This window comes from Exophiala bonariae (genome assembly GCF_035927105.1).
Source record: "Exophiala bonariae strain CCFEE 5792 chromosome Unknown scaffold_11, whole genome shotgun sequence".
NCBI classification, from domain to species: domain Eukaryota; kingdom Fungi; phylum Ascomycota; class Eurotiomycetes; order Chaetothyriales; family Herpotrichiellaceae; genus Exophiala; species Exophiala bonariae.
The window spans coordinates 472,999-498,356 of NW_027042486.1; the positions used below are offsets into that span (position 1 = coordinate 472,999).

General features: G+C 49.5%; 10 protein-coding genes across 10 annotated transcripts; 3 read left to right on the forward strand and 7 right to left on the reverse strand.

The window, feature by feature from the left end:
* Positions 1–2,032: 2,032 nt before the first annotated feature.
* On the reverse strand, positions 2,033–3,129 carry LTR84_001832 (uncharacterized protein; the record flags this gene model as incomplete). Its single annotated transcript, XM_064845450.1, has 6 exons — positions 2,033–2,226; positions 2,283–2,547; positions 2,606–2,648; positions 2,702–2,943; positions 3,007–3,027; positions 3,088–3,129. 6 exons carry the CDS (start codon positions 3,127–3,129, stop codon positions 2,033–2,035), a joined length of 807 nt encoding a protein of 268 aa, XP_064706995.1.
* A 736-nt stretch (positions 3,130–3,865) lies between these two features.
* LTR84_001833 (uncharacterized protein) lies at positions 3,866–4,589 on the reverse strand (the record flags this gene model as incomplete). Its single annotated transcript, XM_064845451.1, has 2 exons — positions 3,866–4,135; positions 4,191–4,589. 2 exons carry the CDS (start codon positions 4,587–4,589, stop codon positions 3,866–3,868), a joined length of 669 nt encoding a protein of 222 aa, XP_064706996.1.
* Positions 4,590–5,224: 635 nt separating this feature from the next.
* Positions 5,225–9,934, forward strand: LTR84_001834 (uncharacterized protein; the record flags this gene model as incomplete). Its single annotated transcript, XM_064845452.1, has 13 exons — positions 5,225–5,437; positions 5,512–5,642; positions 5,700–5,841; positions 5,920–5,952; positions 6,044–6,382; positions 6,430–6,728; positions 6,787–6,851; positions 6,910–6,942; positions 6,999–7,085; positions 7,134–7,297; positions 7,900–7,948; positions 8,000–8,006; positions 8,119–9,934. 13 exons carry the CDS (start codon positions 5,225–5,227, stop codon positions 9,932–9,934), a joined length of 3,378 nt encoding a protein of 1,125 aa, XP_064706997.1.
* A 68-nt stretch (positions 9,935–10,002) lies between these two features.
* On the reverse strand, positions 10,003–10,763 carry LTR84_001835 (uncharacterized protein; the record flags this gene model as incomplete). Its single annotated transcript, XM_064845453.1, has 2 exons — positions 10,003–10,576; positions 10,654–10,763. 2 exons carry the CDS (start codon positions 10,761–10,763, stop codon positions 10,003–10,005), a joined length of 684 nt encoding a protein of 227 aa, XP_064706998.1.
* A 1,062-nt stretch (positions 10,764–11,825) lies between these two features.
* LTR84_001836 (uncharacterized protein) lies at positions 11,826–12,857 on the forward strand (the record flags this gene model as incomplete). The annotated part of the gene is made up of 2 exons (XM_064845454.1): positions 11,826–11,894; positions 12,165–12,857. The coding sequence occupies 2 exons, from the start codon at positions 11,826–11,828 to the stop codon at positions 12,855–12,857; spliced, it is 762 nt and encodes a 253-aa protein (XP_064706999.1).
* Positions 12,858–13,238: 381 nt separating this feature from the next.
* On the reverse strand, positions 13,239–14,225 carry LTR84_001837 (uncharacterized protein; the record flags this gene model as incomplete). The annotated part of the gene is made up of 1 exon (XM_064845455.1): positions 13,239–14,225. The coding sequence occupies one exon, from the start codon at positions 14,223–14,225 to the stop codon at positions 13,239–13,241; it is 987 nt and encodes a 328-aa protein (XP_064707000.1).
* Positions 14,226–15,104: 879 nt separating this feature from the next.
* On the reverse strand, positions 15,105–15,596 carry LTR84_001838 (uncharacterized protein; the record flags this gene model as incomplete). Its single annotated transcript, XM_064845456.1, has 1 exon — positions 15,105–15,596. One exon carries the CDS (start codon positions 15,594–15,596, stop codon positions 15,105–15,107), a length of 492 nt encoding a protein of 163 aa, XP_064707001.1.
* A 2,724-nt stretch (positions 15,597–18,320) lies between these two features.
* LTR84_001839 (uncharacterized protein) lies at positions 18,321–21,112 on the reverse strand (the record flags this gene model as incomplete). The annotated part of the gene is made up of 5 exons (XM_064845457.1): positions 18,321–19,079; positions 19,134–19,379; positions 19,448–19,939; positions 19,996–20,515; positions 20,568–21,112. The coding sequence occupies 5 exons, from the start codon at positions 21,110–21,112 to the stop codon at positions 18,321–18,323; spliced, it is 2,562 nt and encodes an 853-aa protein (XP_064707002.1).
* Positions 21,113–21,998: 886 nt separating this feature from the next.
* Positions 21,999–23,108, reverse strand: LTR84_001840 (uncharacterized protein; the record flags this gene model as incomplete). Its single annotated transcript, XM_064845458.1, has 4 exons — positions 21,999–22,518; positions 22,577–22,825; positions 22,890–23,018; positions 23,077–23,108. 4 exons carry the CDS (start codon positions 23,106–23,108, stop codon positions 21,999–22,001), a joined length of 930 nt encoding a protein of 309 aa, XP_064707003.1.
* A 1,125-nt stretch (positions 23,109–24,233) lies between these two features.
* Positions 24,234–25,030, forward strand: LTR84_001841 (uncharacterized protein; the record flags this gene model as incomplete). Its single annotated transcript, XM_064845459.1, has 2 exons — positions 24,234–24,402; positions 24,462–25,030. The coding sequence occupies 2 exons, from the start codon at positions 24,234–24,236 to the stop codon at positions 25,028–25,030; spliced, it is 738 nt and encodes a 245-aa protein (XP_064707004.1).
* Positions 25,031–25,358: the final 328 nt, after the last annotated feature.

A 25,358-nucleotide genomic window follows, 5' to 3' on the forward strand; every position in this document is an offset into this window, starting at 1 on the left:
TCTGATGGCTGATGGAAGAAATGGTCAAATTGGAGGATGGCAATTTTGACGATCTTTTGGAGCACGGTGCTGACCAATCCTCGCTTCCATTTAACCCCGATATCTCCCCCGCATGAGTGTGCTATGAACGGTCGGGCGGTTGCACCCTGTGAGACTTTTGCTAGAACCGGGTTTGTCGAGTCAAACTAGACTGCTGTACTTGAGACCCTGTAGATGCAGTGATACGGGCTCAACCGCAGAGCCCTTGCAATGGGAATTAAAGGCTGTTGGACTTGCAGAGGTGAATAAATCAATGGGTGGGCAAGGCGTCCCACGAAAATCCTTGGGCTAATTCTCCTTAGAACGCAAAGTTCGATGTGACTCTCAACGGCCGAGATGTGGTAATTGTACGAAATCTCGGCGAACGTGTGGAGGCTTTGGCGTTCAGTTATCATGGCCGCGTGAAGGCGACAGGAAAAGGGCATTAATCCCGGATGCGCACCATACGGTGGATGCTCTTCCATTCCATGTCAAGAAGTTCCTGAATTCATCTTCCTGGGACATATTACTTTCTCAGGAGTTAGCGGAGGGGAATATCTCCAGTGAGAACCTCGTGCGACACACTGTCATGCCGCTTATTGCTGATGCCGGTCACTTGTAGCTCGCTTCCTTCGGGCCCTGAAAGTTCCTCGCCCGACCTATCTATCAAACGCCGTTCTGAATAGAGAAGAGTCGGATCTGCTGGCCTTTTGTAGGTGTTGTTAGTCTCGAGAGTCGATCCCTCTACTGATCCAAAGATTCCAGTCAGCGAATCAAGATCCCTTACACTGGGACCGACCAACGAGCAGGGGTTATCACAATTTATCATGAGGGTTGCTTTTTCAGATCCATCGAATGCGACCAATCCAGTCCTCCAAGGTGTACTTGCCCTTGCGTCACTACACCTTCATGGCGGCTCGAAGAGCTTTCGTTACAAGCATCTCATCTTGTCGTCATTGAAGCAGTCAGTTGATTGGCTTGACGAGAAGACACTGCTCCAGAACCTGATAGCAACGATGCTTCTGTATCATTATGAAGTAACAATGACCCCTCCTGCATCGGCCCGTTATAGCCAGCTAACTTTCGCAGCTAGCACTAGAGTTAGACTCGAAAGGAAGTTGGCTAGTTTATATCTGCGCGGTGAAAAGAATTCTTGGGTCATCACCAGCGATTCACAAACTTGTTCAACAGGAATATTCAGTCTTCCTTGATTGGATTTACTACCATGAGGCCCTATCAGAATTCGCAGTCAGACATTGGCTTGTCCCTTATGAAGGCTGTGGTTTTCCTCCGCTCGCAAGATCACCGAGAGCCATCGACGGTGGCGAATCGAAGGTAGATCGAAGTAGTTTGCGCTGAGTTCGGCATTCACTAATACTATGTCAGATTGAGGACGACATCGGCTGTCCGACCGATGTCCTCCAGCTCGTCGTACATACTTGTCGAAGGGCTATAATTGCCAAAGCGCCCGGGATAGAAGCTGAATATCCTGAACTGGAACGAACCATTCTGCTGGAACAGAACATTACCAAGGTAGTCGGGGAATATGGCGCCGTACAATCGGAGGTGCTTTCGGAGCGAAATACCACAATATCCGATCTTCATCGACTTGCATGCTTAATATACGTCAATCGAGCAGTCCACGGGGTTTCAGGAAAAGAGTTTCAACACCGGAGACTCGTGAGAGAGGGGATAATGCTATTGACCAAGATGAGAACATGCCAGAACGCTTGGCCGCTGCTCATCATCGCCTGTGAAGCGGCCGACGATGACCAGCGCCTTGCCATCTTAGATGTATTTGAAAAAAGTCAACAGGATCGAAGAAGAAGATCAAGCCACATTCATTTTATTCAGCATATGGTTGAGTCTGTCTGGAACCAGCTTGACCTCAACACGGAGAGCCAAGTCGATTTTCTCACGATTTTCAATGCTGTTGTTCGGGGAGTTCCATTCATACCACCTTTTGCTTGAGATTCCCGACTTTCCATCACGGCAAATCCACTCAGGTCTGATATCAAAACCAGGTACTGGTGTCTCCGTGGTGTGTCAAGAACTTCCCACTATTCTCTGCCGTCAACTCTTTGATCAACTTGAGCTGAGAGCTAACGGATTCATCGACCTCAATCGGTCCACTGACATCGGGGTCGAGCTTATGAAACAGATCCAGCATAATTTTACGCACAGCGGGATCGCCTGTGACTGCTTTGGCTGTTCTCAAGTCAGCTATACTGTACCGACATAATCTGCAGGGAACATCAACTAACCAGCATCCGTGTTCACCCAGCCCGGACTCAATGAGATTGTCTTGATACCTTCATGGGCGAGTTCAGCTCCGAACTTGGTCATGACGATGTTCATGCCAGCCTTGGCAATGGAATAACCCATCACGAAAGAAAAGCCAGTAATGCGAGTAAACTCAAGGTCACCACTTTGGCTGGAGACAAATGCGATCTTCTTCTCTGTGCCATTCCGAATAAGATCGAGGAATGAGTTGATGACATAGATATTGCTGATGATGTTATTGTTGATCTGGGACCAGTCAGCCTTTGTTACAATTTACAACCGTTCAACCATTAAGAGGCTATACATTTTCGCCGATTTCCTTCTCCAGCGCTTCTTCCTTGCCGTGGCTTCATAATGTCAGTCAATCCAACCATAAAAAACAATGGTTCCATAGACTCACAAGGCACTTGGTGGCAGCGCACTAGTCTCGGGTCCAGCGGAGCCCGCATTGAGGATCAAGACATCGAGCGAACCACCAGTAGCTTTGGAAACTTCTGCGGCAGCTAATTTCAATTTCTCAGGGTCAGAAAGCTCGGTGACCACGATGTGGATGTTTTTTCGTTCTGTAGCAAGCTCTTTGAGAGGTCCCGCTGTTGCTAGACTTCGTATGATGGCGAAGACTTGGTTCTGTGAATCGGCGGACTAGGGCAACACAGTCAGTGGCATGGCCTTTGTGGGACTGTTTTTGGGATGCAATAGACTCACAAGATTCTGGACGAAGCCGAGCTGCATAAGGAATCTTGTTAGCATTTGGTAAGAGGTTATGGCTTGTCCAGGAGAACTTACGCCGATGCCTCGAGTCGCGCCGGTAACAGCCCAGGATACCATTTTTGATCTTTCTGATGCTCGATAACGGCAACGGAGCAGTATTGAATGTTGAAGGGCGTTCAGGCGGTATGGATCAAGTTGTTGGCTTAGCTTGTTTGTTTGTTGTGCTGTGATCCTCGACAGAAGGAGAGGCTGTCGTTCCCTCTTATATCCTTGATAGACGCTTTATGGTGCGCCATTTAATGAGAAACCTGGGCTCAATTGTGCTATAATCACTCGAAACTATTTCCGAAGTGATAGTCTGCATTACATGCTGGAAGTATTGGCTGGATGCTTCGATACTGGGTGGCAGAAGAGTTATGTAAAGTGAAGCAACTTTCTCCGAATCTCACGACAGCCGCGAGCTAGTGACATGGTCGGTCGCCTTGGTGCTTGATTAGATCCACACTGGTAATCAAACGAGCACAACCCTGAAGTGACGTAGGCTAAGTCTATCGGTAGGCCCCTCGGCCTTCGGCATTGAAACGTCATGCGATTAAGTTAGCTCTCAGCCTAAATGGTCTCTTTGAGCTGGGCATCGTGCTCGGCTGCTCGACATTCAACCATGGCAACATCTTCGTTCCGCTGTTCTGGAAATCCATGATATCAAACTCTATGAGAATAGAGAACAAGACGTAGAAGTTACTCGCATGACAGAGTGTCAAACATTGATATCATTGAAATTTGATGTGATCGAGAAAACAATGGTGTCCACGGATCTAGAGGAGCGCTTGACTAGTCCTCGACCTTACCCTCCTCAAACGGATATGGTGTTCTGTTGCGCCTGCGGCTCATTCAACCCTATCGAGTCTCCCAAGGTCCAAATCATCTCCAGGGTAAGATTGGTGAATTTCCACATGTCTCCAGAATCACCGTTCACCCTACGAAATGATGAATAATAGTATCCCCCTTCCATGAAATGTTCTGATAAATCATGCTCGCTCCTGCCATGTGTCGCAAAGCATGCGTATCGAGCGTGAGCGATATCGTCGGACTCGAAAACGATCGTGAAATTGGTGGCAATATGCTGTTATATGCAAATTAGCATCCTGTATGGCTATAGAAAGACGAAGACTGCTTACGAGCATACGCTTGAAGCGCGATTCTGCCATCATACCGAAATTCGCGAGCCCTAGTCTTCCATGATGGCTGCCAAATGGATATGTAACCACACAGTCATCAGTGAAGAGATTCGCCCAATCTTCTGCGACTTTCAAGTCCATCATCGTAGAGTCTAGAGTATACGCGTACGTGTTGCATAGGTCCTCTATCCGTTGTCTCTCATACATGTACTGGATCTTGTCTTGAGCAGTTCTCTGTATGATCAGTGGCGAGTAACCGTCAACTAAGTCATCACTGGGCTTGTGTGGTACTTTATCCTCTCGATTGGGATTGAAATATATCCTCTGAATCTCAAGAGGTTTGGGATAAGACAGAGGATGGTCTACCGAGGACAAAGCAGGAATCGAAACAGAACCCATGGCAAAAGAATCTGCAATGAAGGAAAGACGACACTGGTACTTAGAAACACGGCGACAGGCACTTTTTCACTTTAAAGAGCGGCTTATCCAGAGTTATGCTTACGGGGGCCTCACAAATTCGATGACAGAGAACAATCCCATCTACGAGCTCAAATATTTGTCTACATGACCCGAACACTCATCACTGTCCTAGGGAAAATGGTCTCCGCCACGCTAGTTAAGCAGCATGTTGATGCCACGCCTACCCAGGCTATCCTATTGGTCAACACTCCGCATAAGTGGCTGCTGGTGATGTGGGGTTGAACACTCAAGACTTCGGACCGTAGGGGGAAATGCTCTGACTACCATCCATCGCCCCAGATTTTCCAGTTAGGACTGTGGAGGAGGAACTCAAACATCACCGGCCGGAATAGTACTCGCCACACAAAACAACTTCTGACCCAACCCCAGGGTTTCAAGGCTGCAAGACTTTCAAAGATGATCTACGTAGCTTTCGCGCGATAGTGGGCACTAGGGCATCATGATACAGCAAAACAGTGGCTCCGTAATCTCGACTATAAAGGTATCCTGCTCTCACTGCCACAAGATAGGACTTCATCTGGAACCAAAATACCATCCACAGCCTTACCATCGAAATGTTAAACAGGAAGCAGCAGTTTTTCGGCCTCCAAGGCAACAGCCTCTCGTGGGCTATCACTATTTGCGCAGGTAGTGCATTCCTGCTTTTCGGTTATGACCAGGGAGTCCTGGGCTCCATTATATCTGGCACTGATTTTCTCGACGCTATTGGAATCGCGCCAGATGACCCCGACACTTTGTCGACCGTCGTTTCGATCTATGACATTGGGGTGAGTTTCTTGCAAGTTCTACACTCTAGATGTGTCCCAACCCGCGCTCCTGCTCTGGAAACTAACGAACCTAGAACATGGTCGGCTGTCTAGCTGCAGCAATCTGGGGAGGGAGATACGGCCGCAGGGCATGCATCGTACTTGGTTGTATCATCACAATCATTGGAGCAGCTCTTCAAGCCTCAAGCTATAGTGTTGCGCAGATGTAAGTCTTTCTCGCTGCCTCCATCTTGGCTGTATCTAACCGCCAACAACAACGTAGGATTGTTGCTCGTATTGTGACTGGCATTGGAAACGGTATTAATACTGCGATTGTTCCAACCTGGGTGGCTGAAACTGCCAAAAGCGAGCATCGAGGAAAGCTCATTGCTACTCAGCTGGCTACTGCGATCTTTGGCATCGTTGTAAGTGCTCACTAACAATCATGCGAATCCCGTTTGACCCTTGCATTTGTCTACTATTGCTAACAGTGAGTTATCAAGATCGCATACTGGGTGAACTATGGCTTCTTTCATGTGAGTTGCGAACCAGGGACAAGGCTGCCAAACGGCCCTTCGGTCTTCCTGCTGTTGCAGTTTGCGAATACGAATCTAATCCACCTCGCAGTTACACGGTCAAGTTGTTTGGCGATTCCCTATTGCCTTCCAGATTATCTTCGTGTTATTCACACTAGCCATGTTGCCGTTTTTACCAGAAAGTCCTCGCTTCTTATATCTCAAAGACCGTATCGAGGAAGGAAATGCAGTCCTGGCAGCTCTGAAGGCAGCGCCCGAGGACAGCCCCATTGTACAGGCCGAAGCGGCAGAGATCTTGGCTGCGATCCAAATGGAGAACTCCATGGGTAATGCCAGTCTCAAGGATATCTTCCTCAACCGGTCGGGAGACCAAATACTCAAAAGGCTGGGACTTGTCATCCTCATTCAGGTCTTGCAGGAAATGACAGGAGTAGGTGCTCCCGCCTCCAACCACAAGCTCTTACTAATATAATGAAGACACAAATTGTTGTTTATTACAGCTCGTCCATCTTCATTACCCTAGGCATCGAAAGTCGACTGGCGCTGATCCTTGGAGGTATCGTCTCGATTGTATTCTTCCTAGGGTCTATCTTTGGTGTTTTGCTTATTGACAGAATCGGCCGCAAAAAGTTATTGATCTCCGGTACCATTCCAATGTTCGTCCTCTACATTGTGTATATGATTATGGTAAAGGATGGGGGTAAGGTCCAACTGTGGGTCGCGTTTGGTGCAACGTGTGCAATCATGTTCGCATTTGGCTGGAGCTGGCTCTCAACGTATGTTCTACTGCTCTCTCTACGATGATTTTGCTTCGCGTACTGACAGTCGTTCTAGGGCTTGGGTGTATGGTCCAGAGCTCGTTCCAGTTCAGTACCGACATATTGGCGGCGCTCTCAATGGTATGACTAACTGTGTTCGATTTGCTTGATTTCTGATACTGAATTCTTCCCTACAAAGCTTTTGCAAACTGGACCTTTGCATTCGTTACGGGTAGGTGTTGACGAGAACAATCAGTCTCAAAAAGCTTCAAACTGACACGGCTCTAGTCAAGATTGCTCCAATTGGCATTGCCAACCTCGGATGGAAATTCTATATCATTTTCGTTGTCATGACTTTCATCCAACTACCAATCGGTATACTTCCATCATTTACCTTCGCTAGAGCTAAGCTAACTCGGATAGTGTGGCTGTGTTATCCTGAGACCAAAGGGCTGTCGCTGGAAGAGATTGATGGACTGTTTGTCAAAGATGTTGTAGCTGCCAATGTGCTTACCGATGCCAGTGAGAAGCGGCATCGACTCGAAATGAAGGACACAAGCTATGCCCACGAGGAAGAGTCCAGATCTGTTTGAGAAATTCGATCAGCATCTTACCAGTATGCGCACAGAACCAAGCACTTTATCATCTTGAAGAAAGTCGGTGATTGTGGTAAATCAATCGTATACTAGGTTGGATCGTTAAGTGTAGTTTCCCTACCAAGAGGGTTTTCTTAGACAGATGCTCGTAGATCTAGGCCCTTGCCCTTCCGGCCTCAGCCGTTGGAGTCACAAACTCGCTCCTCTATTTAAAGCTGCGGACTCCCCAAGATTACCTCTCACATAATATCCGTTCATCAATAACTTTTACCAATGTCCGGCAATACGCTCAATCCTAATCGCAAACGGCCGCAGGCCACTTCACCTGCCCCAACATCGATTAAGCTCTCGAAGAAAAGGATTAGATCTGAGCAGGCATGTAATCATTGTCGTGCACTGCGTAGAAAGGTATGGGTGTCCCATGCCTTCCCTCTCCTCGCGTTATCCTTGAGGTCCATCCTCTACTAGCAGCATGCGCGAAGAACGTTTTTAGGCACTCTGATTCGAGAATTTTCCGAATTCCTCACTCATACAATCCACTCCTATCCTCGAGATAAGGTTGACCCAATGCTATGCTAATTTCTTTGACCAAGTGCGATGCCCGCAGTCCATGTACAGCTTGTCATGATGAGAATCTTCAGTGTACGTACGAAGATGTGACACATCCATCAGAGCGATTGACTCTTGTCAAAGCCGTCAAGTGAGTTAAGACTTGCGTGCCGCTTTTGTGAACATGGTCGAGGTCGAGATTCAGCCAATGAGTCTCAATTCACTTACATATTCATACACTCTTCCGCTGATACAAATTGAAGGAGGATTGCAGCTCTCGAAGAGCGACTTCGACTTTACGAAGGCTCCAGCTCGATTAAAAACCATGGGAGCGCCGCCTTGCTTTACAGCACTGAAGTGTTAACCGGTGCTGCCAACAAGCCAGACGATGATATGGTCCGCGCGCTACGAGGTATTAATCATCTGAGAAACGTACCTCGGCACCCTGAGTTTTACGGAGGTTCATCTGCCAATTTCTTGATCGACACCGTCCAAATTACTGGTCCTGACAGTAATGAGAATGAACATGAGGGAGATATCTCTCGTGATATACATTCTCCAGAAAACAGAGCTCAATTATGGCTGAATACCGGATCGACTCTGTCTTTCGGAAAAGCCTCTGGAGCGCTATTGCCACCCGAGGCAGTTGCCAATGAGTATGTACATCGCTATTTCCAGACGGCCCATCGAATCTTCCCAATCCTCAATCGAAAGCTTCTCGTCGACTCCTGCGCAGACTACTGGAAGGGCCTCCCAACGGAGGGCAAAGGTTATGAATACTGGACAGCAGTCATGTATATGGTCATTGCACTGGGCCATCAGTACAGTCTGGTTGATCCGGATGTGGAGGTGCGCAAACGAGCAATGGCGGCCCCTCAGCACGGAGAAACCTGTTTTCAACTGGCTAGATCAACACTCAGCGACGTGCCCTTCATGGGTGGTGACATATCTGCTGTCAATAGTATGTTATTAGCATTTTTCTGGCTGAGCAACGAACACAGGTTTCATGAAGCCTACACTGTCCTGGGTGTGGCATCGCGGATAGGCTATGGCATAGGTCTACACAGAGACTTGAAGTTCGATCCCACGCTGACAGCGCAAACACCTCATATCATTGGATGGTGCACTTCCTTCTGGTGTTTGTTCACTTATGAAAGAGAGATGGTCGCCTTATTGGGACGGCCCTGTGCTGTTGAAGCATCAGAGGTCGATATCAAAGCATTCAACTTGGAAACATCTCCAGTCGAGCTCCAATACGTGGAACGGATGCGGCAATTCGCCTACGTGACTTGGGATGCCTACACCCATGTCTACTCTCTTTCATTCAAGCATGCCACTGTTGCTGAGCGAGGTACCGCTCTTCGACAGGCCGATAAGGCATTTGAGAGTTGGTTCCAGAGCTGGTTCCACGATTGTGCGTGGGCGAGAGAACCACATGGATTAATGGCCCAGCTTCGGTTTTTCCATACGAGATTATTGCTGTATCGAGTGTTTCTCAATCTGGTTGTGCAGAAGAGCAGAAGAAGAGAACCCATAACGGAAGACGTACAACACTTGGCAACCACTTGTATTCATATCGCGATCGAGCTTACCACTCTCACTGTGCAGTCGGTGCATGTGGGAGTCCGAACAAGTGGGACCTTGCAAGGAGCTATTTTTCATGCCATGGCATACCTCTGGAATTCTCTGGTAACTCTACTTTTGTACGCAAGCTCCCAGTCGGCACAACGCTTGCTCAGTCCAAAGCTCGTCAAACCGATCGACATTGTTCAAGAAATCAAAAATGCCATGGAAGTTTTTGAGTTCCACAAAGAAGCTGTTGCATTCGCTCGTACAGCACTACAGAAAGTGAAGGCATTCCTGGAAAAGATTGAACGCGCCGAGAGCAGCTCTCAAGTAGTAGAGCACGGTCAGTCCGGAATTCCTTCTTCGGCCTCACCGGTATCACTTCTGGATTGGAGTGCTGGGCCAGGCCTGGATTTTCCCGACTTTGACGCGCCATTCAATGATTTTCAAACATTCTTCAACGTTGATTTAGAATTCCCGCTATATGAAGACTACCTGGAACAGCCCGATTAAGCAATGCAACTTTTGTGAGGCTTGCGAACATGACCCAGGATAAAGTATATGCACGACCTGACATTTTCTCAGTGACTATCCCGCGCCAACCATGGTCGACAAGCTTCAAGCATTGCAAGATGACTCGATTTATCCGCACCAATTAACAGTTCCAGAGAACCGTCACCCAACGTCTCGAGAAAAGCCAATAAAGCGGTCCAGACAAAGTCTGCATAGCTGACAGTGTTTCCCTGAAAATACGGGCCAGCGGAATCCTTATTGAGCAGCTCCGTGACACGCTCGACAAGCGGTGCAGCTTTGCCATATGCCTGTGTTCCACCAAGCTCAGCCGACACTTCATCTAGCGTCCGGCCTCCGAACAAAGCCTTTCGAGTGCGCTGGAAGAACTCTTGACTTGCCTCGTCAAGAATTTTCTTTGCAACTTTGGGAGCGAAGTCCGGCATGATGGTCTTGATGGTCTTCTCTGTGAGCTCCAACACCTCCTCGAGGTAAGGATCGCACGCTAAGCCAAGCGGCTTTTGTGGATAGAGCTGTTCAAGGCGCTTCACAATCTTGAGCGAGTCCTTGATCCACTCGCCATCAGGCAGCTGTATTGTTGGACAGGTGTACGAGATAAATTTGTCGTCGTTGTTCGGCGGAAGGCTGCATCCAGTCAATGATATTCGGTCAGTCACTAGTTCCGCAGATCTGTCTTGACGAATGCACATGGACTTACTTACTGCGGTTTCATTAGAGGTTCGATGTCAGGGTACTCCACCCATACGGTGCGATAGTCAATTCCTTTGTAATTTAACACCATCCGAGCTATTGGAGGCTTTCGGTCAGCCATTTGATGCTATTTCTCGAGGAAGAGTCGGACCAGGGGTAAATTGCTCACTCTTCCACGGGTTGGGAGACCAGCATCTTCTTGGTGCTCTAGTCGGAATGTCATAGAGAATGATCTGCTGTGACATCTTGCGTGTTTTGTGAGGTCGAAACCAGCCAAATATCTAGATCTTAACTTGCGATGACTCGAGCTTTCAAGTATGGCCTTTCGCTTTGAAGCCCCTGGCGTTGATCGGAAGTGTGAAAATAATCGAGTAGTATGTACTTCCAGACCATCGCTGCGGAAGCATTCCCGTCGAGTGAGAACCAATATTGTTGGAGGACTTTACAGTATCCCTTCCAGCATACTTGACAAGCAGAAGGTCAATCTTGGACCTACAATTACAATGCTTGCGGCACAACTTCCTCTATCGCGCTAGCTTCGCGACCCAGATCATCCTACTGGCCAGTGTATGAGAACAAATCCCACATCATATTTCAGCCGAAACACCCACACAATGCGTACTCGTACTCATACGTGACTATGCCTGGCTGCAATGAGTCACATCTGACGAACGGCGAAATCGGCCCGGACTTTCCTATTGAATTACTTCGTTCACAAACTATCGACAAGTTTCATAGTCTGATCTCGAGTCCGTTGGGCCGAGTACGAGAGTTCCTCTGGGAGTGCATTGCAAAGCAGAGTCTAGAAGTTGGGTTTAATCGGGGTGGAGTGGATTATGAGTCCATGCTTTTGTCATCAGGGGTGAGAAGCAGACATTTCCTCTTGATCAGCACCCTCCGCACGGTACGGCTGATGCAAGAACATATCACCGCCCGTGGATGATCTTGTCCTGCCTTGGCTCAGGCAAGGTAGCTATAAACGCAATCTTATCCATGTGCTGGTGACTTTGGATATGAATCTATCCACTAGACGAACAAGGGCGTCAATCACAAATTTTGCAAAAGGCCCTCGTACAAGCACAACATACGTCAATTTTCTCGAGCTAGATTTGGGTGAGTGGCACTCATCCAAGGTAGGGAAAGGAAAGTAAACGAAATGGCGGATACCAACGGCTCACCAACGATGACACTGTACACTGCTGCAACTCCCAACGGGATCAAAGTCTCAATGGCGCTGGAAGTCCTCGGCTTGGTGAGTTGGCTCTCCTTTTCTCCAACGGATTTGTCGTGCGCCACTGTGTTGCATTCCGTTCTGCAAAAATCATCCCTTCCCTCTGTACGTTCTGTGAGGTATCCGTGATGTTATCTCTAGCCACTTCAGGGATCAGCGGGCATAACCTATCTGCCACAGTGATAACTCCTTGACCGGCTTGTTGACTCCTCTCTTTCTGCTGCTCTTCTCGTGACTTGGATGTTTCTACTCAATTCCGCGCAGACACACCACTGACAAACTCGGCCCAAGCCCTACAAAGTGCACCACCTAGATCTCTCCAGCCAAGCTCAAAAACAGCCTTGGTTCCTTGAGATCAATCCAAACGGCCGCATCCCTGCGCTTACGGACACACTACCAAACGGCTCGCCCATTCGGATATTCGAGTCTGGCTCAATCCTACTCTATCTCGCTGAGCGATACGACAAGGACCGAAGAATCTCATTTGAGGCAGGGACGCACGAGTATATTGAGATGGTGAGCTGGCTGTTCTGGCAAAACTCGGGCTTGGGGCCGATGCAAGGGCAGGCGAATCATTTCCGAAGATATGCGCCGCTAGAGGTGGCAGAGAAGCGAGAAGAGGTGTATAGTTATAGTCTTGGTCGATATCAGGCGGAAACGAAACGACTCTACGGCGTGCTTGAATCTCACCTCGGTAGAAAAGAGGCATCTCTATTCCTCGTCGGCGACAAAGTCACAATCGCAGATTTGTCGGTTCTGGGCTGGGTATTGTTCGCAGATTGGGCTGGCGTGGGTATTGATGAGTTCCCGCATGTTAAGGCGTGGGAGGAAAGGGTTTGTCGAATTCCTGGTGTGATTAGGGGCACGGAGGTGCCGAAGAAGACTCTGGATTTGAGACATATGGCGGCATCGGAGAAGGACGAGTATGCGAGAAATGCGGCAGCTTGGATCGTAGGGAATGGAGGCAAGGAAGAGGGAAGTTGAGCAATTCTGCTCGCACAAAAGTAGCTTTCTAGAGTAAAGGTAGTCATCGATCAGTGCTTAGTCGATTGTTCAAGGTTGAAGTATAATGTGGTTGGTAGACAACAAAGATCTTACCGCTGTTACAATATATTGAACCAAGGGATTCAACTGAGATTTAGCTGCGTATGAGTTCTTCTACAGTGGCTACCAAACATTGGATAGGGCGGCAACCCCGAGAATACAACTGCAACTCAACGATGTGACCACCACTACCCTTTTATCCACGAGGCTGACCTCCTTTTCCCCAATATCCTTACCCAGCTTTTAGTGGTGTTGCAAGTCTCCTTTATGTACCCACGTTCGGCGCGTCTCAATAGCAAGAGCCACTCATCATAATATGGTCTATCTCGCATCCACCAACGCCCTCAACTTCTCGAGCACCACTGGATCAACATCCAAAATCCCCTCCTCCCTCGTCCGCTCCCTCACGCGATTCGAGCGTTCAAACGGCATCCGCAACGCACTCATGCCATCGGCGCCCTCGGTGCCATGAAACGCCTCAATCAACACTTCTACCTGGGCCTTGAACTCGTCGATGGGCCGAAACCTAGCGGGATCGACCGCAATGACGAAGAACCCAAACTCCGCCAGATTCGGCGGAAGCGCCGGCGAGCCCGCGAGGACGCCGAGCAACTGCACCGCGACGGCGAGGCCGCTGCCCTTGGCGCCGCCCCAGATGGCGAGGGCGCCGTCGAGCGCGGCTGCAGGGTCGGTCGTGACGTTTCCGTCCGCGTCGATCGCCGTGTCTGGTGGGAGGGGGTCGCCGGTTCGCTGGGCGAGCAGGACCTGTGCGTGGATGATCTTCGAGGTGCCGATGTCATAGATGACGGGGACGCCGTGGGTGGGGATCCCGACGCAGAATGGGTTCGTGCCTAGGAGAGGTTTGTGCGTCCCATGTGGTGCGACCCACGGCGAGGTGTTGGATGCGATGATCGTGACGAGGTCGTGCGCCGCTGCCATCTCTGCATAGTACGATAGCATCCCCGTGTAGTAGGTGTTGTTGGCACCGATGGCTGCGACACCGGTGGCTTTGGCTTTCTCGATGGCGAGAGTGGTCGCGCGGTGTGCGACGAGGTAGCCGAGGGTGTCGTTACCGTCGATCTGCGCGGTCGTGGTTTCATCTTTCGTGACTATGCAGGTGTGTGCTGGTGGCTTGTCCGCAAGGCGCTCTGCGATACTGAGGATTCTTGCGAGCCCCGCAATTCCATAGCCGCGCAGCTCGCTGTCGATGAGGTGCTCGGATATGATCTCCGTGTCTTCCGCGTTATACCCGATGTGCTGTAGGGCGTCAACGGACAACTGCTGTGCTTCTGCGAGTGGGATCTTCATGGCTGAATACGACCACTGAGTGACGACTGATAGCTGGTATTTAATTCCGGTGTGGCTGCCACATATGGACTGCACAATGCGCTGTGGGCTTAGAAGAAGACAGAATAACCATCTGCGAGGCCTCCATTGAAAGTAGTCCCTATGTCACCGGGGTTTGCTTGCTCTTAAGAAGCTGTATCCCATCTTCCTTTTCGATCTTACTCCAAGCCCTTCTAAGCCATGTCCAGCCAGGGACGAGCATGGACGGGGTAAGAATTCTTGGAGAACTCCAAGATCCTCAATCCCACAGATGTAGCTCCAAGTTCCCCTCCCTTCAATAGGAAGCCAAGTCCCGCTGTGGTATGTCGCACACTCTGTAAAACTGCTGATCATGGCCGAGATTTGATGTAATGCGGGGAGTTGGAGCCGTTTATCTGAACCCGTGGGGCTTGAACGTCAGCCTCGGTATCGGCCATGCAACAGGATGACTATTGGTTCAAGGTTGGAGTGTGCATTGATCATCAGGTCACATTTGGTACTTAGTATGCCAGACAGAAGTACTAACTAAGTTTTGCGTAGCTGAAATGTAGCAGTGGATGAACCCTGTTACCCCGGACAGAGAATTATATTCAATCTGATAGCAACAACATCAATATTATTTTCTTGACTCCTTAATTATAACCGCTATTCCGCCAGCAAAATGCCCCTCCACATGCACGCCACCGCTAATTAGTTCGCTCGGATCATTTAGAGATTGCTTTTACCACAATATCAACCATACAGAAGTCCAGAAATTCAAAGGACTGACAAAAAAAGGGCTAGGAACAGGAGTCGAAAAAATGTAAGAGGCACCTTGGATAACTGACAGGCCCGCCATCCACCATGTGACATTCGCCGAATTCAAAGTTTCGGGATAGCTTTGCCAACGCCTTCGAGGGTAGATTCCTCAGTTGATCCGATTTGTGCGCCTGTGTTAGCGGCATCAGAAGTCAAGGTTCCATCAACAGAGTCGCCGTTCGAGGTGACTGCGTTTGCAGCGCCTGGCTGTCCAGCGGCATTGAGGATGGCGCCGGCGCCGTTGGCGATCTTATCAGCCTGGCGTCTGGACTTGTGTGGTGGAGGTGGTGGTGGAGGAGAAGAGGAGCCGGAGCCTGATGAGCCTGAGCTTGTGCCTGAGCTCGAGAGCAAGGCTGCAGTGTTATCTTCGGCATTCTCGATCCCGTAGCCGACTCCGTTGTCGGTCGAGGTCAAGATGGAGTCGGCTGCTGCACCTTCACCAGCTAGCTGACGAGCAGAGATGATATCTCCTGGCAATGGGGCTGCGAATGTGGGCTGGAGCGATGCCGCCACGAGCAACGCTGAGAGGAAAATCTTGGTAACAGAAGGAGCCATTGCTGATAATGGGTTGTAGAGAGAATATATGTGAGTGATGTACCACAATATTGAAGTCTGGCCAGGGGGCTCAGGTGAGATTAAGTGGAGTAGGAATGGAGTTCTGTTGCCTCGAAGTACTTTGACTGTTGCTGATGGAAGTGAAAAGAGATAATCCTTGGATGAGAGGCATGGTGGATTATATAGACTTTCACACAGTCCATAATCGTATTGAGAGAATAGGAGGTTTCGTGAGGCATTAGAAAGTGAGGTGTGTTGAGAACCAGCTCGCTATCAAAACATTGCCCTCGACGTCACGATGCATCGACCTTTCGTATTCTGCCGCCGAAAAGATTCCACTTGCATAGTGTAACGCATGTTGAACCGAAGTATTCAACTCCGTGGTCAGAAGTAGTTTCCATGTCCACAATAATTCAGGTCACCACAATAGCAATAGAAGCAGCCACCAATGTCAGTATGCATCTAATGACGGAGGAAGGCTGGATAGTTCTCGTAATGAAGGAACGGCATATCCGCCTCCAGTAACCAATGTTAACTCAGACCATGTACCATGGAGGAGACTGTTCTGTGGTACAGTCGTCCTATAGGCCCGTTTGGTATATGAAATGAAGAGCCACACATGTCACTCTGCATCAGGGGGAATGCAGTAAATGTCAAACTGGAGTCCAGCAGCATGGTGCGCCGGAGAAAGAAGGACCCCATTGTGAAGGTAACGTTTGAACACTGGCAGGAAGGTGGAGTTATTCATTGAGCCGCTGGTTTGACTTTACGATGGCATGTTGGCATTCCCCCGAGATAGGCGTGACACAAGCAGTCGGAGACGAGGTAGCAAAATTTGTAGAGCTTTACTTGCCTTTCAGCTGATCCCATCAGGGAGTGACGCTTGCTTGGCACAATGAATTGATAATTGGTCCTCGAGTTAGGACCCAATGAAGCCAAAGGGTCTTCCCTGGGGTGACAGGTAGTCATTGAATCAAGTCAAAGTTAGCGTTTGAAGGAAGGAGTGAGACACATTTGGAAACATTGAAGATTGGTTGAGTCGACGTCATCATTGAAATAACGCTTATTAAGAGATAGTGCGAACATTTCCGCAAAGCAACATTTCGAGCTCAAGAAGAACCCTTGGCTTTGGCTAAGCACTCGACAAGCGATATGTAATGCAAGATTGACGGCGTGGTGGGACTTGCTTGCAGAGCTTAAAGCCTTGAGAGTTCAGTGTCCAGGATCGACCCTGAATCTCGCGTGCTGATACGACCAATACTCCGGACAATGAAACGCAACTCGGTGTGTACTCGGAGGGCATGCCCCGGGAAGACACACATTGAGCTGAGGCGTCTTCAAGCTTTTCTCTGAAGAGGCTTAAAACAGCCATCAGAGCCCCTTGAGGGAAATGATCGTCAGCCACGAAGCTTAATCGAGTAGCTTGACTCTTTGGAACGAACCTCTCATGCAGGGATGACGTACGAACGCACCCCTCGTCGAAAGTGGTCCACGGAAACATTTGTTGCCATTTCAATGCGGTTGTCAGAAAGCTAAATTAGACTCAAGCGTTCCCATCTCTTGGTTCGCATGAGATGCATCTCAGAAGGATATGCGGCAAGGGTGGCAAAGATGAAGTCGAGGAAAGACATACCCTAGGTTCAATGGCGCGAGGCACGTAATCTGGAGTGAACCCTTCGTGATTGTTCACTATTTTCCTCTCAAAAGAGCTTTCGTCTGTTGAACTCAACACATCTCGTGGCATTCTTTGACTTTCACCAACGACCTTGAGGATCAAAACCTACTCCACAAGACCTGAAGGATGGGACGTCATTCTCAGCAACGGAACCAGCGGTACAAGGAACTCGAGGCGAGGATCGTTAGATTCGCGTCAGATCCGGGTCTTGAATACTGAGGATAGAGCTGGCGATCGGTTGACGGTGATTGATTGGTTTTCGTTCCCGTGGGTGAAGAGATGGAATGTAGGAGACCGCAACAGGCCACGGTAACCAAGCCATGGCTTTGGACTCTTCCCTTTCGGATCCGCTTGGTTGAATATCCTGACAAGTGCATGATTGAGAGTATGCTCAGAGTGGTAAATGGAAACTTGGAAGGGGCATGGAGTGGCGATGAAGATTGATTTCGGGATGCTGATAGCATCGGCATGAAAGGTACAGGAAGTCATTTTGGATCTGTGCCATGATGAAGTAGGGAATAGACGGCGAGCGGAAGAACACCTTTTCATAAAGGTTAGCTAACATGATCACTGGAGCATCTGTCGAACCGCAGACAGCAAGAGCAGTATGAGCTCCAACCGGTTCTCGTAGTATCTGGGGTAGTCACAGTACACTGGGGCACTCGCCTGGCTGTTGTGCACTGATACGCAACTGGTTCTTACCCGGGAGGAAAGCGAACTTGAAGTATATGGTATCTGCCAATGCCAAAAAGTGTATAGAACTGGGAGAACTTGAGGGTAGATCCACAATGATGACTCTAGATCGAGCATACTTTTCTTGAGCATTCAAACCTTACTCCTTCCCAAGCGGGAAAACTGAGTGTACATACGTATATGGAAGAAGAGATTCCGGGTATCGTAGACTTCGAGATATTGGAAAGAAAGGTCGTTGCAAAGTCATCAAATGCCCACTCTTTTGTCCGCTCCCAACCTTGAACCCGGGTCATGAACAATCCTCTGTGTGATTAGGTCAATAAGTAATTGATGGTGAGCTGGCTACTATTCGGCCCTCACTGAGGTTGCGGCGTCTGGCCAGGCCAGCCAAACATCCAGTCGTTATTGTCTGCCAACCCGTCCGCGGGCCATAGATCACTCATTGGGGTCATGCCTGTCGTAGCGCCAGGAGTCATTCCTGTACTGTTCATGTGCATGATTGGCTGCATTATATTATCGGTGGGCATTTGTTGCTGTTGTTGCCGGCCGGAGTTGCTATTGCCTGTGCCACCACTGTTGGCCATAGATACACTGGCCTGCCATGAAGCCGAGCCGGGGTATATATAGCCTAGGGGTGGGTCCTGACGAGCTTGTGCAGAGGGGTTATTGTTTGCATTACTGCTATTCGCTGAACCGCCGTTGATGGATTGATTCGGAGGGGATGTGTAAGAGGTGTGTGAAGACGAATTATGGAGTGAGGACGTGGATGGTGTTGGATGGTTAGATTGTGGCCGGGACCCCGTACTGTCGTGGTATGAGTTATCTCCTGGAGAACTCTGATTGCCTACGCCCGCCGCCGTGGAGAAATGGAATGGGTTTTCGAACCCTTCAGAGATCGTAGGTGCATTCGAACTAAAGGTCGCAGCCTCTGCATTTCCATAGAGACTGGGATAGTCACTCCCAGTGGAGGAGTTCTGCTTCATACCTGGTCGAAGTTCATGGGCTCGCGGAGATTGTTGATTGCCCGGAAAGAGACCCATTGCGGCTCCTTGTGATTCTCGGATTTCGAATATTGGAGAACATTTCACGGCGTCAGTGTTAGCGGGGATTTCACCCTGTCCGACTGTTAGTACTAATATTGGATTCATGGAAAACATTGCTGGCCATACCATCGGACGATGTCCAAATTTCCATCGAGAGTGACTAGTGGGGATATCCAATCCACTGCCCTCAAGATCAACATCGAGCTGTACCAAGAAAGATTCGGTCAAGGGGTTCTTGGCTGTCAGAACTTGCATTGCTGCGAGTAAGAAATGGAGTGATGATTTGACAGCAGCGTCCTCTTTTCTCGCTTTCAAATATTGCACAAATACACGAGCAGAGACGTATAAGCAGAACGCCAGGAACGGGTTCATCTGTGATGTTAAGAGATTAGCTGTATGCTTATCGGGGGAAAGGTAAGTGGGTTGATAGTGGCACGTACCACAGACATGTCTAGATGACTAATCATCTTCATGATATTTGTGACTTGATCGGCAGCGACAATGCATCTTCGTTTGGATTCAGCACTGATCTGTGCTGGTAGTCGATTTTTGTCGGCTTTGAATATTGCGGCTTGGTGCAAACAGATAGTCGCGGTATGAATATTCATGTTGAGGAAGATGGTATTCGGGTCATTGAGTCCAGTAGGTAAGCGGAGATTAGGTGGAATCGCCAGCGCAGTATTGAGGATGATATTATCAAGAGCACGATGGCGTTTCCAGAAAGGTCCATTGAGGTCGTGGTCATTATCTGTATCTGCTGGTCGATGTAGGTGTATGAGATTGCGACCGTAAATGGTTGCGATGAGAATTACGCCACCAAGGGATGAAAGAGAGGCGGCGCCTTCACCACTCATGATATCTGCAAGTTGCAGGGTTGGCTCAGGTTGACATCCTCTGAAGGCTTCTTCGCTAGCGGGTAGGTTTGTGAGTATCTGTGATTAAGTCAGCCATCATTCAATAAAGCGAATAGGTTTCGAAACAAACATACATCTTGCTCGTCGAATGTCATAGGCCAACCCGTGCCTATGCTGGCATATCGATCTTGACAATAAGCCATCCAAAAGGTCCGCCTTCTTTCTTCTCGATCTGTCCAATCTCGTGGAGGAGGAAGAGTCTGCTTCACATCCAGGCCGACTCGATCCTGTCGATGAAGACCCATCATCTGACAGAGCCTTGAGCCTCGACCCACACTCATCCAGGCTCGAGGAAAGTACATGACTTTGAATTCGTAGGTTGAAATCAAGGTCCAGGCCTGTGCGTGCGCGACAGTGATGATGCTCTCGCCGTGACCTCTCATCTCGTCCGACTCGGCGTATTTCCGAGCTCTGGCGTAGAAATGCTCTGTGTATGCCGAGTACTTGGGACTCACAACGCAGGCATGCGTCCACATGGCATATCTCAGCGACACGGCAGGTCGCATATGAGGAGCGAGATCCATGCTTGCTAAGAATCGAGCTTTGTGAATCATGGGCATGGAAGGATGAATCTGGTTGAAATATATCTCGTTCCTGGACATGGTCAGATATCATCGGGATGGCTAAGAGGGAGATGGAAACTTACAATTCGTCGATGGTTTCTCGTGGAGGAAGTGCTTCTTCCAGTCCAAGTCCTATCATCTCCCAGGAGAACTCGTCTCCGGTATCCATTGTAAAATCAGGTATGCCATCCAGACCAGCAGCGCTAAATTCCGGGTCACGAGCTGGCTGGCCCATGGCAATGTCATCGAGATTCATGGCGGACGCAGGATTACCTGGGTCGTTTGAGTTGGAGGGTCGTGCAGTAGTATTCTGTGTGGTATCATTGCTTCCATCTCTCGTTTCGAGTAGATTTTCCACCTGCTTGAGGCGGGCTTCGAGCAACTTGACATAACCTCGTTTGGGACCGCTCTTCTTGCGCTCTTCGGAATATTCACAATTGTGGTTCAGCCGATAGCATGTGCCGCAACTCGGCTTGTTTCCATCGCATCTCAACTTCCTCTTTCTGCATAGAATGCATGCGATTCTTTTTGGGCGGGGGATCGCATCGTGCGCCGCTCCGCCGTTGTAGGTCGTCTCGCCGTCATCAGCTCTTCCTTCAACCCCGGGTGTGTCGTTGCTGGACGTCATACTGCTGCTGGTGACATGAATTTTACCGTCCTCGACCGTTGAAATGGTGTTGGGTTTATTTTGGAGAATTTTGGGCTCGGTTACAGGTCGCGGTGAAGCGGTTTACATGGGGGATTTGCAATTGGAGTGGAAAGCTGGAGTTCATGCGCCTGAAGAGTGGCACCGATATGGGATGCCTAACACGCACGGACGGGCGCCGCAGATCTGGGCAGGATCATTTAGGTAGAGAGGGTACTGGACAGGTAGGGTGATGTTATTATTGACCATAAGTTGACAGACAATCAACCTTGTGCCATCAGTAGTAGTGTGCACTCCAAGATCTAGAAGATGTAATTGATCTCACCAACTCGGATGCTATGAGCCAGGCAGAAAGACGAGCGCGCAATTGCTGGACGGGCCATGACCCCTACTAGCTCAGGCTGTTGATTAACGAGAGAGGCTCCCGCTTCCAGGCCCTTCGGCCGACGTTCTTGGTGAACTGCAATGCAGGGCTCATTACGAGAGTCTCAACCTGCCGCTTAGTAAACATCTCCCGGCAGCTCATTTACTCCGTATCTGAAAGCCACATTTTGCTGGCGTCGAAGGCCGCATGATTGGCAGTAGGATACGAGTATACGACACGGACGAAGGACGGCCGACTGTGAGTCGTACTTTATAAAGTCCAGCAGTTTGTGGACAGATATCACCTTCCAGGTACCTAAATATGCCCAACGATCTCAGTCTGGCGGGAAGACGTCATGATTGTGTTCTTCATTTCAAAAGAATATCGCTTTCTGTTCTTCTATGCCTTCCTCATCTAAGTAAGTGCTTGCATACATGCCACGGCTTATTTTACGCGTCACGACGCGTCAGTTTTCTCGTCCAACAAACCCCGATTTCATCACAATCAATGGCTGGGGCTGTCACCTCCATCGCCCTCTTCGTTGAAGAAGACCTTGATGGGTAACCACGCATCACCGCAGACCTTGAATCGATCTTTGATGTTGCTCAGTGTCTCCATCTCTTCGGAGGTCAATTCGAAATCATCCAGTTGGAAGTTGGCTTCGATGCGGGACTTTGTGACCGACTTGGGGATGACGGATGTTCCACGTTGAAGGCCCCAAGCCAGGAGCACCTGTTGAGGAGTCTTGCCCTTCGCCTCCGCAATCTTGCCCAAGGTCTTGTCCTTGGCCAGTGGTGAGTCTGTTGATCCCAGGCAGGAGTATGCTGTAACGTGAATTCCCTTCTCTTTGCAGTAGGCTATCGTCTTTGGTGAGGGCATGTTAGGGTGAAGCTCGATTTGATTGACTGCCGGGGTGATGGTGGTGGAGGGAGCACTGAGAAGCTTCTCGAGGTTTGAGATGACAAAGTTGGAAACACCGATGTTGCGGACCTTGCCTGTACCAACGAGTTTTTGCATCTCACGCCTATTTTGAGAGGGTCAGCTTGTCGGACACAGCAGATTTGTCCTTCAGTGGCTCTCACCATGTGTCAATGAAGTTCCAGTCATCATAATGCTTCTTCAAATCCTCGGGGACCGAAGAGCTGGGCCAGTGCATGAGATAGAGATCGACATAATCGGTGTCGAGAGACTTCAAAGAGGAAGCGATTCCCTCTTCAACGCGCTTGTGCCATGGGTTGTCCAGTTTGGTGGTAATCCAGATTTCACTTCGAGGGACGCCGGAATCTTTAATTCCTTGTCCGACCTCTGCTTCGTTGCCATAAGCAAGAGCACTGAAGGATATGCCTGTTAGTCCCGTACATGGTCGAAAATGAATGGCAAATTCCGAGTCCTTACGTGTCAATGTGTCGGTAGCCAGCCAAAAGGGCATCCTTGACGGCAACGCGAACCTGGTTGGGCTCGGATTGCCATGTTCCCAGACCAATACCGGGGATTTTGTCGCCGGTGTTCAAGGTGAACACGGTCCTAGAGAGCAAGAAGATCAGTTCTGTCATAGTGACCGGACGAAGAGGGTTATTCCTACTTGGTGCCTTTTCCAGACTGTGAGGTCGACATGGTGCGGATTGGATTAGAAGGAGAAGATGCAAGTCTGAGGTTTCTGGTCAACAACCGAGATTGCAATGATAGTCTCGCAAGGGCAGTCTGAGAAGTCGAGATGCGTGAGTAGGACATGCGACAGAATTTAAAGAGAGGGCGCTCGAGACCGAAAAAAAGTGCAGAGGGGCATTCAGATAAATAGACTTGGTCATCGGTTTCGAGTAATATCCCGGTGATGGTGTACGAGTAGGAAGAATCCCAAGCCAACGTGGTGGGGCATCATCTCCAATGCAACGGCAAACGACGCAATGGACGAGGGGCAGTTTTGGATCTTTTCTGTGGATCGGACCCCTAACGTGGACTTCATATTGGCTCTTGATGGTGGAAAGCCAAACCCCAGTATCTGAATCCAGCCGTCAATTAGCCTGAATATGCGGTTGACTGATGAATGATTCCGAGTAAAGTGCGGACTGAACGGATAAGAGTTCTACGACGACTTCCAAGTATTTAGCTGATGGAGTTGTACCCATTCCAAGCGCGGCCATCAGAGGGCGACACCTAGTTAGTGCTTGAATACGAGTAGAAATACTTCGTATCGGTCTGGTGACTCTTTGGTTTGGACACGGCTCTTGGAGGGACTCTCTATGAGGTCACTGTATCGGAATAGCATGGCTAATATGACAATCCGATAGTTTAATGTGGACATGGACTGCACATCCGGGTTATTATTGAACTCTGCAAGACATGAAAGCCAGAGGTGCCAGAGCTAGAGGTAGGTACGAGTAAGGGACAATGCATGTGGCTCGCCTCTTTTGACACCTGGATCCACTGATCTGAACAATACTGAGTGAGGCGAGGCTTCCCTCCAGGCTTCTGGAACACCCGCTGTACGGTCCCCTCGGGCTGCCCACCGCGCCCCGAATCACCGGAAACTGTGCCTTACCACCCCTCACCAGGCGACACGTGCTCCGGCGACTCTTGATTGCTCAATTCTTTTAGGGGGCCCGGGCCCCTGGAGTCCCCAGATTATTGTCTCCAATCAAGTCAGTATTTGATCACTGTTTCACGTTATTAGATTTCCGACCCGGTGGCCACTGGAGTTTTTCTCTGAGCAGAGGGACTAAAAGACTAAAATAAAACAACATGTCGCGTTTTGTGTCAGCTGGTACTGATGCCGACTCCAGGCCTCAGCTGACAGATGATGCTTGGGCGCAAGCTCGCCAGGAGGTTGAAGCTAAACAACAAATCAAGTCTGCCAACCAAAACAGAGAAAGTGGAAAGAGTCTCTACGAAGTCTTGGAACAGAATAAAGGTAGGCACGAATAGTCGACAAAAAGGAACATGATGGTCGACTGACGGTGGGAACCACAGCCGCCAAGCAAGAAGCCTTTGAGGAAGCCGCCCGTCTGAAGAATCAATTCCGGGCACTTGACGATGATGAAGTAGACTTTCTCGACTCGGTACTCGAGTCTACCAGAGCCAGAGAAAATGCAGTCAAGGAAGAAACCGCTGAACAGCTGGATGCGTTTCGCAAACAACGCCTGCAGGCTGAACAGTCACTGATTGACGCAGACGCCCAGCATAACGAGAACTCGGGCAATGCGGCCAGTTCTGATGCCTGGGTGATCAAGAAGAAGAAGCGACGTAGAGATCAGGATCGAACTACGAGTGCTGAGTCGACGACTGTGACCACGAAACTGAGAAAGCTTTCTTCGACAGCAGCAGATGACAAAGGCGACCCCGTTGATTCAGACACTTCACCTATCACGAAAACACCAGTACCAGTGGAACCAGTACCTCAAAAGACCGGCACCACCGACACCCAGATCTTGTCACCAGGAATAACTTCGACTTTACAGCAACAACGACAGACTGCTGTACCTGTCGCTGCGTCTGCCGGACTTGGTCTTGGTGGCTACAGTTCCGATGAGGATGACTGAGCATCCGGGTCACGTGCCCGCCTTGGACTTGGAATGCAGTGAGGCACGCGTCCCACGCGCCTCTGAACAAAGGCCCAATTCACCAGCGGCTTGAAGTTCATGACGTGGATTGACGCAGAACAGCCTCTCAGTCGAGACTGCCAGCTGCAAAATTGATATTCATTATGTACATTAGTGGTTGGTACAGGACCAAGGACATCTCTTCAGAGTTTGCCACCCCACGAGATTGCTGCACGAGGCAAGCCCATCGTCATGAATGGAGACCGAGCTCGGGTCTACGGGCATGAATGTGGTTGAGCTGCCACCCTAGCACCCCAGCGGCAATTGA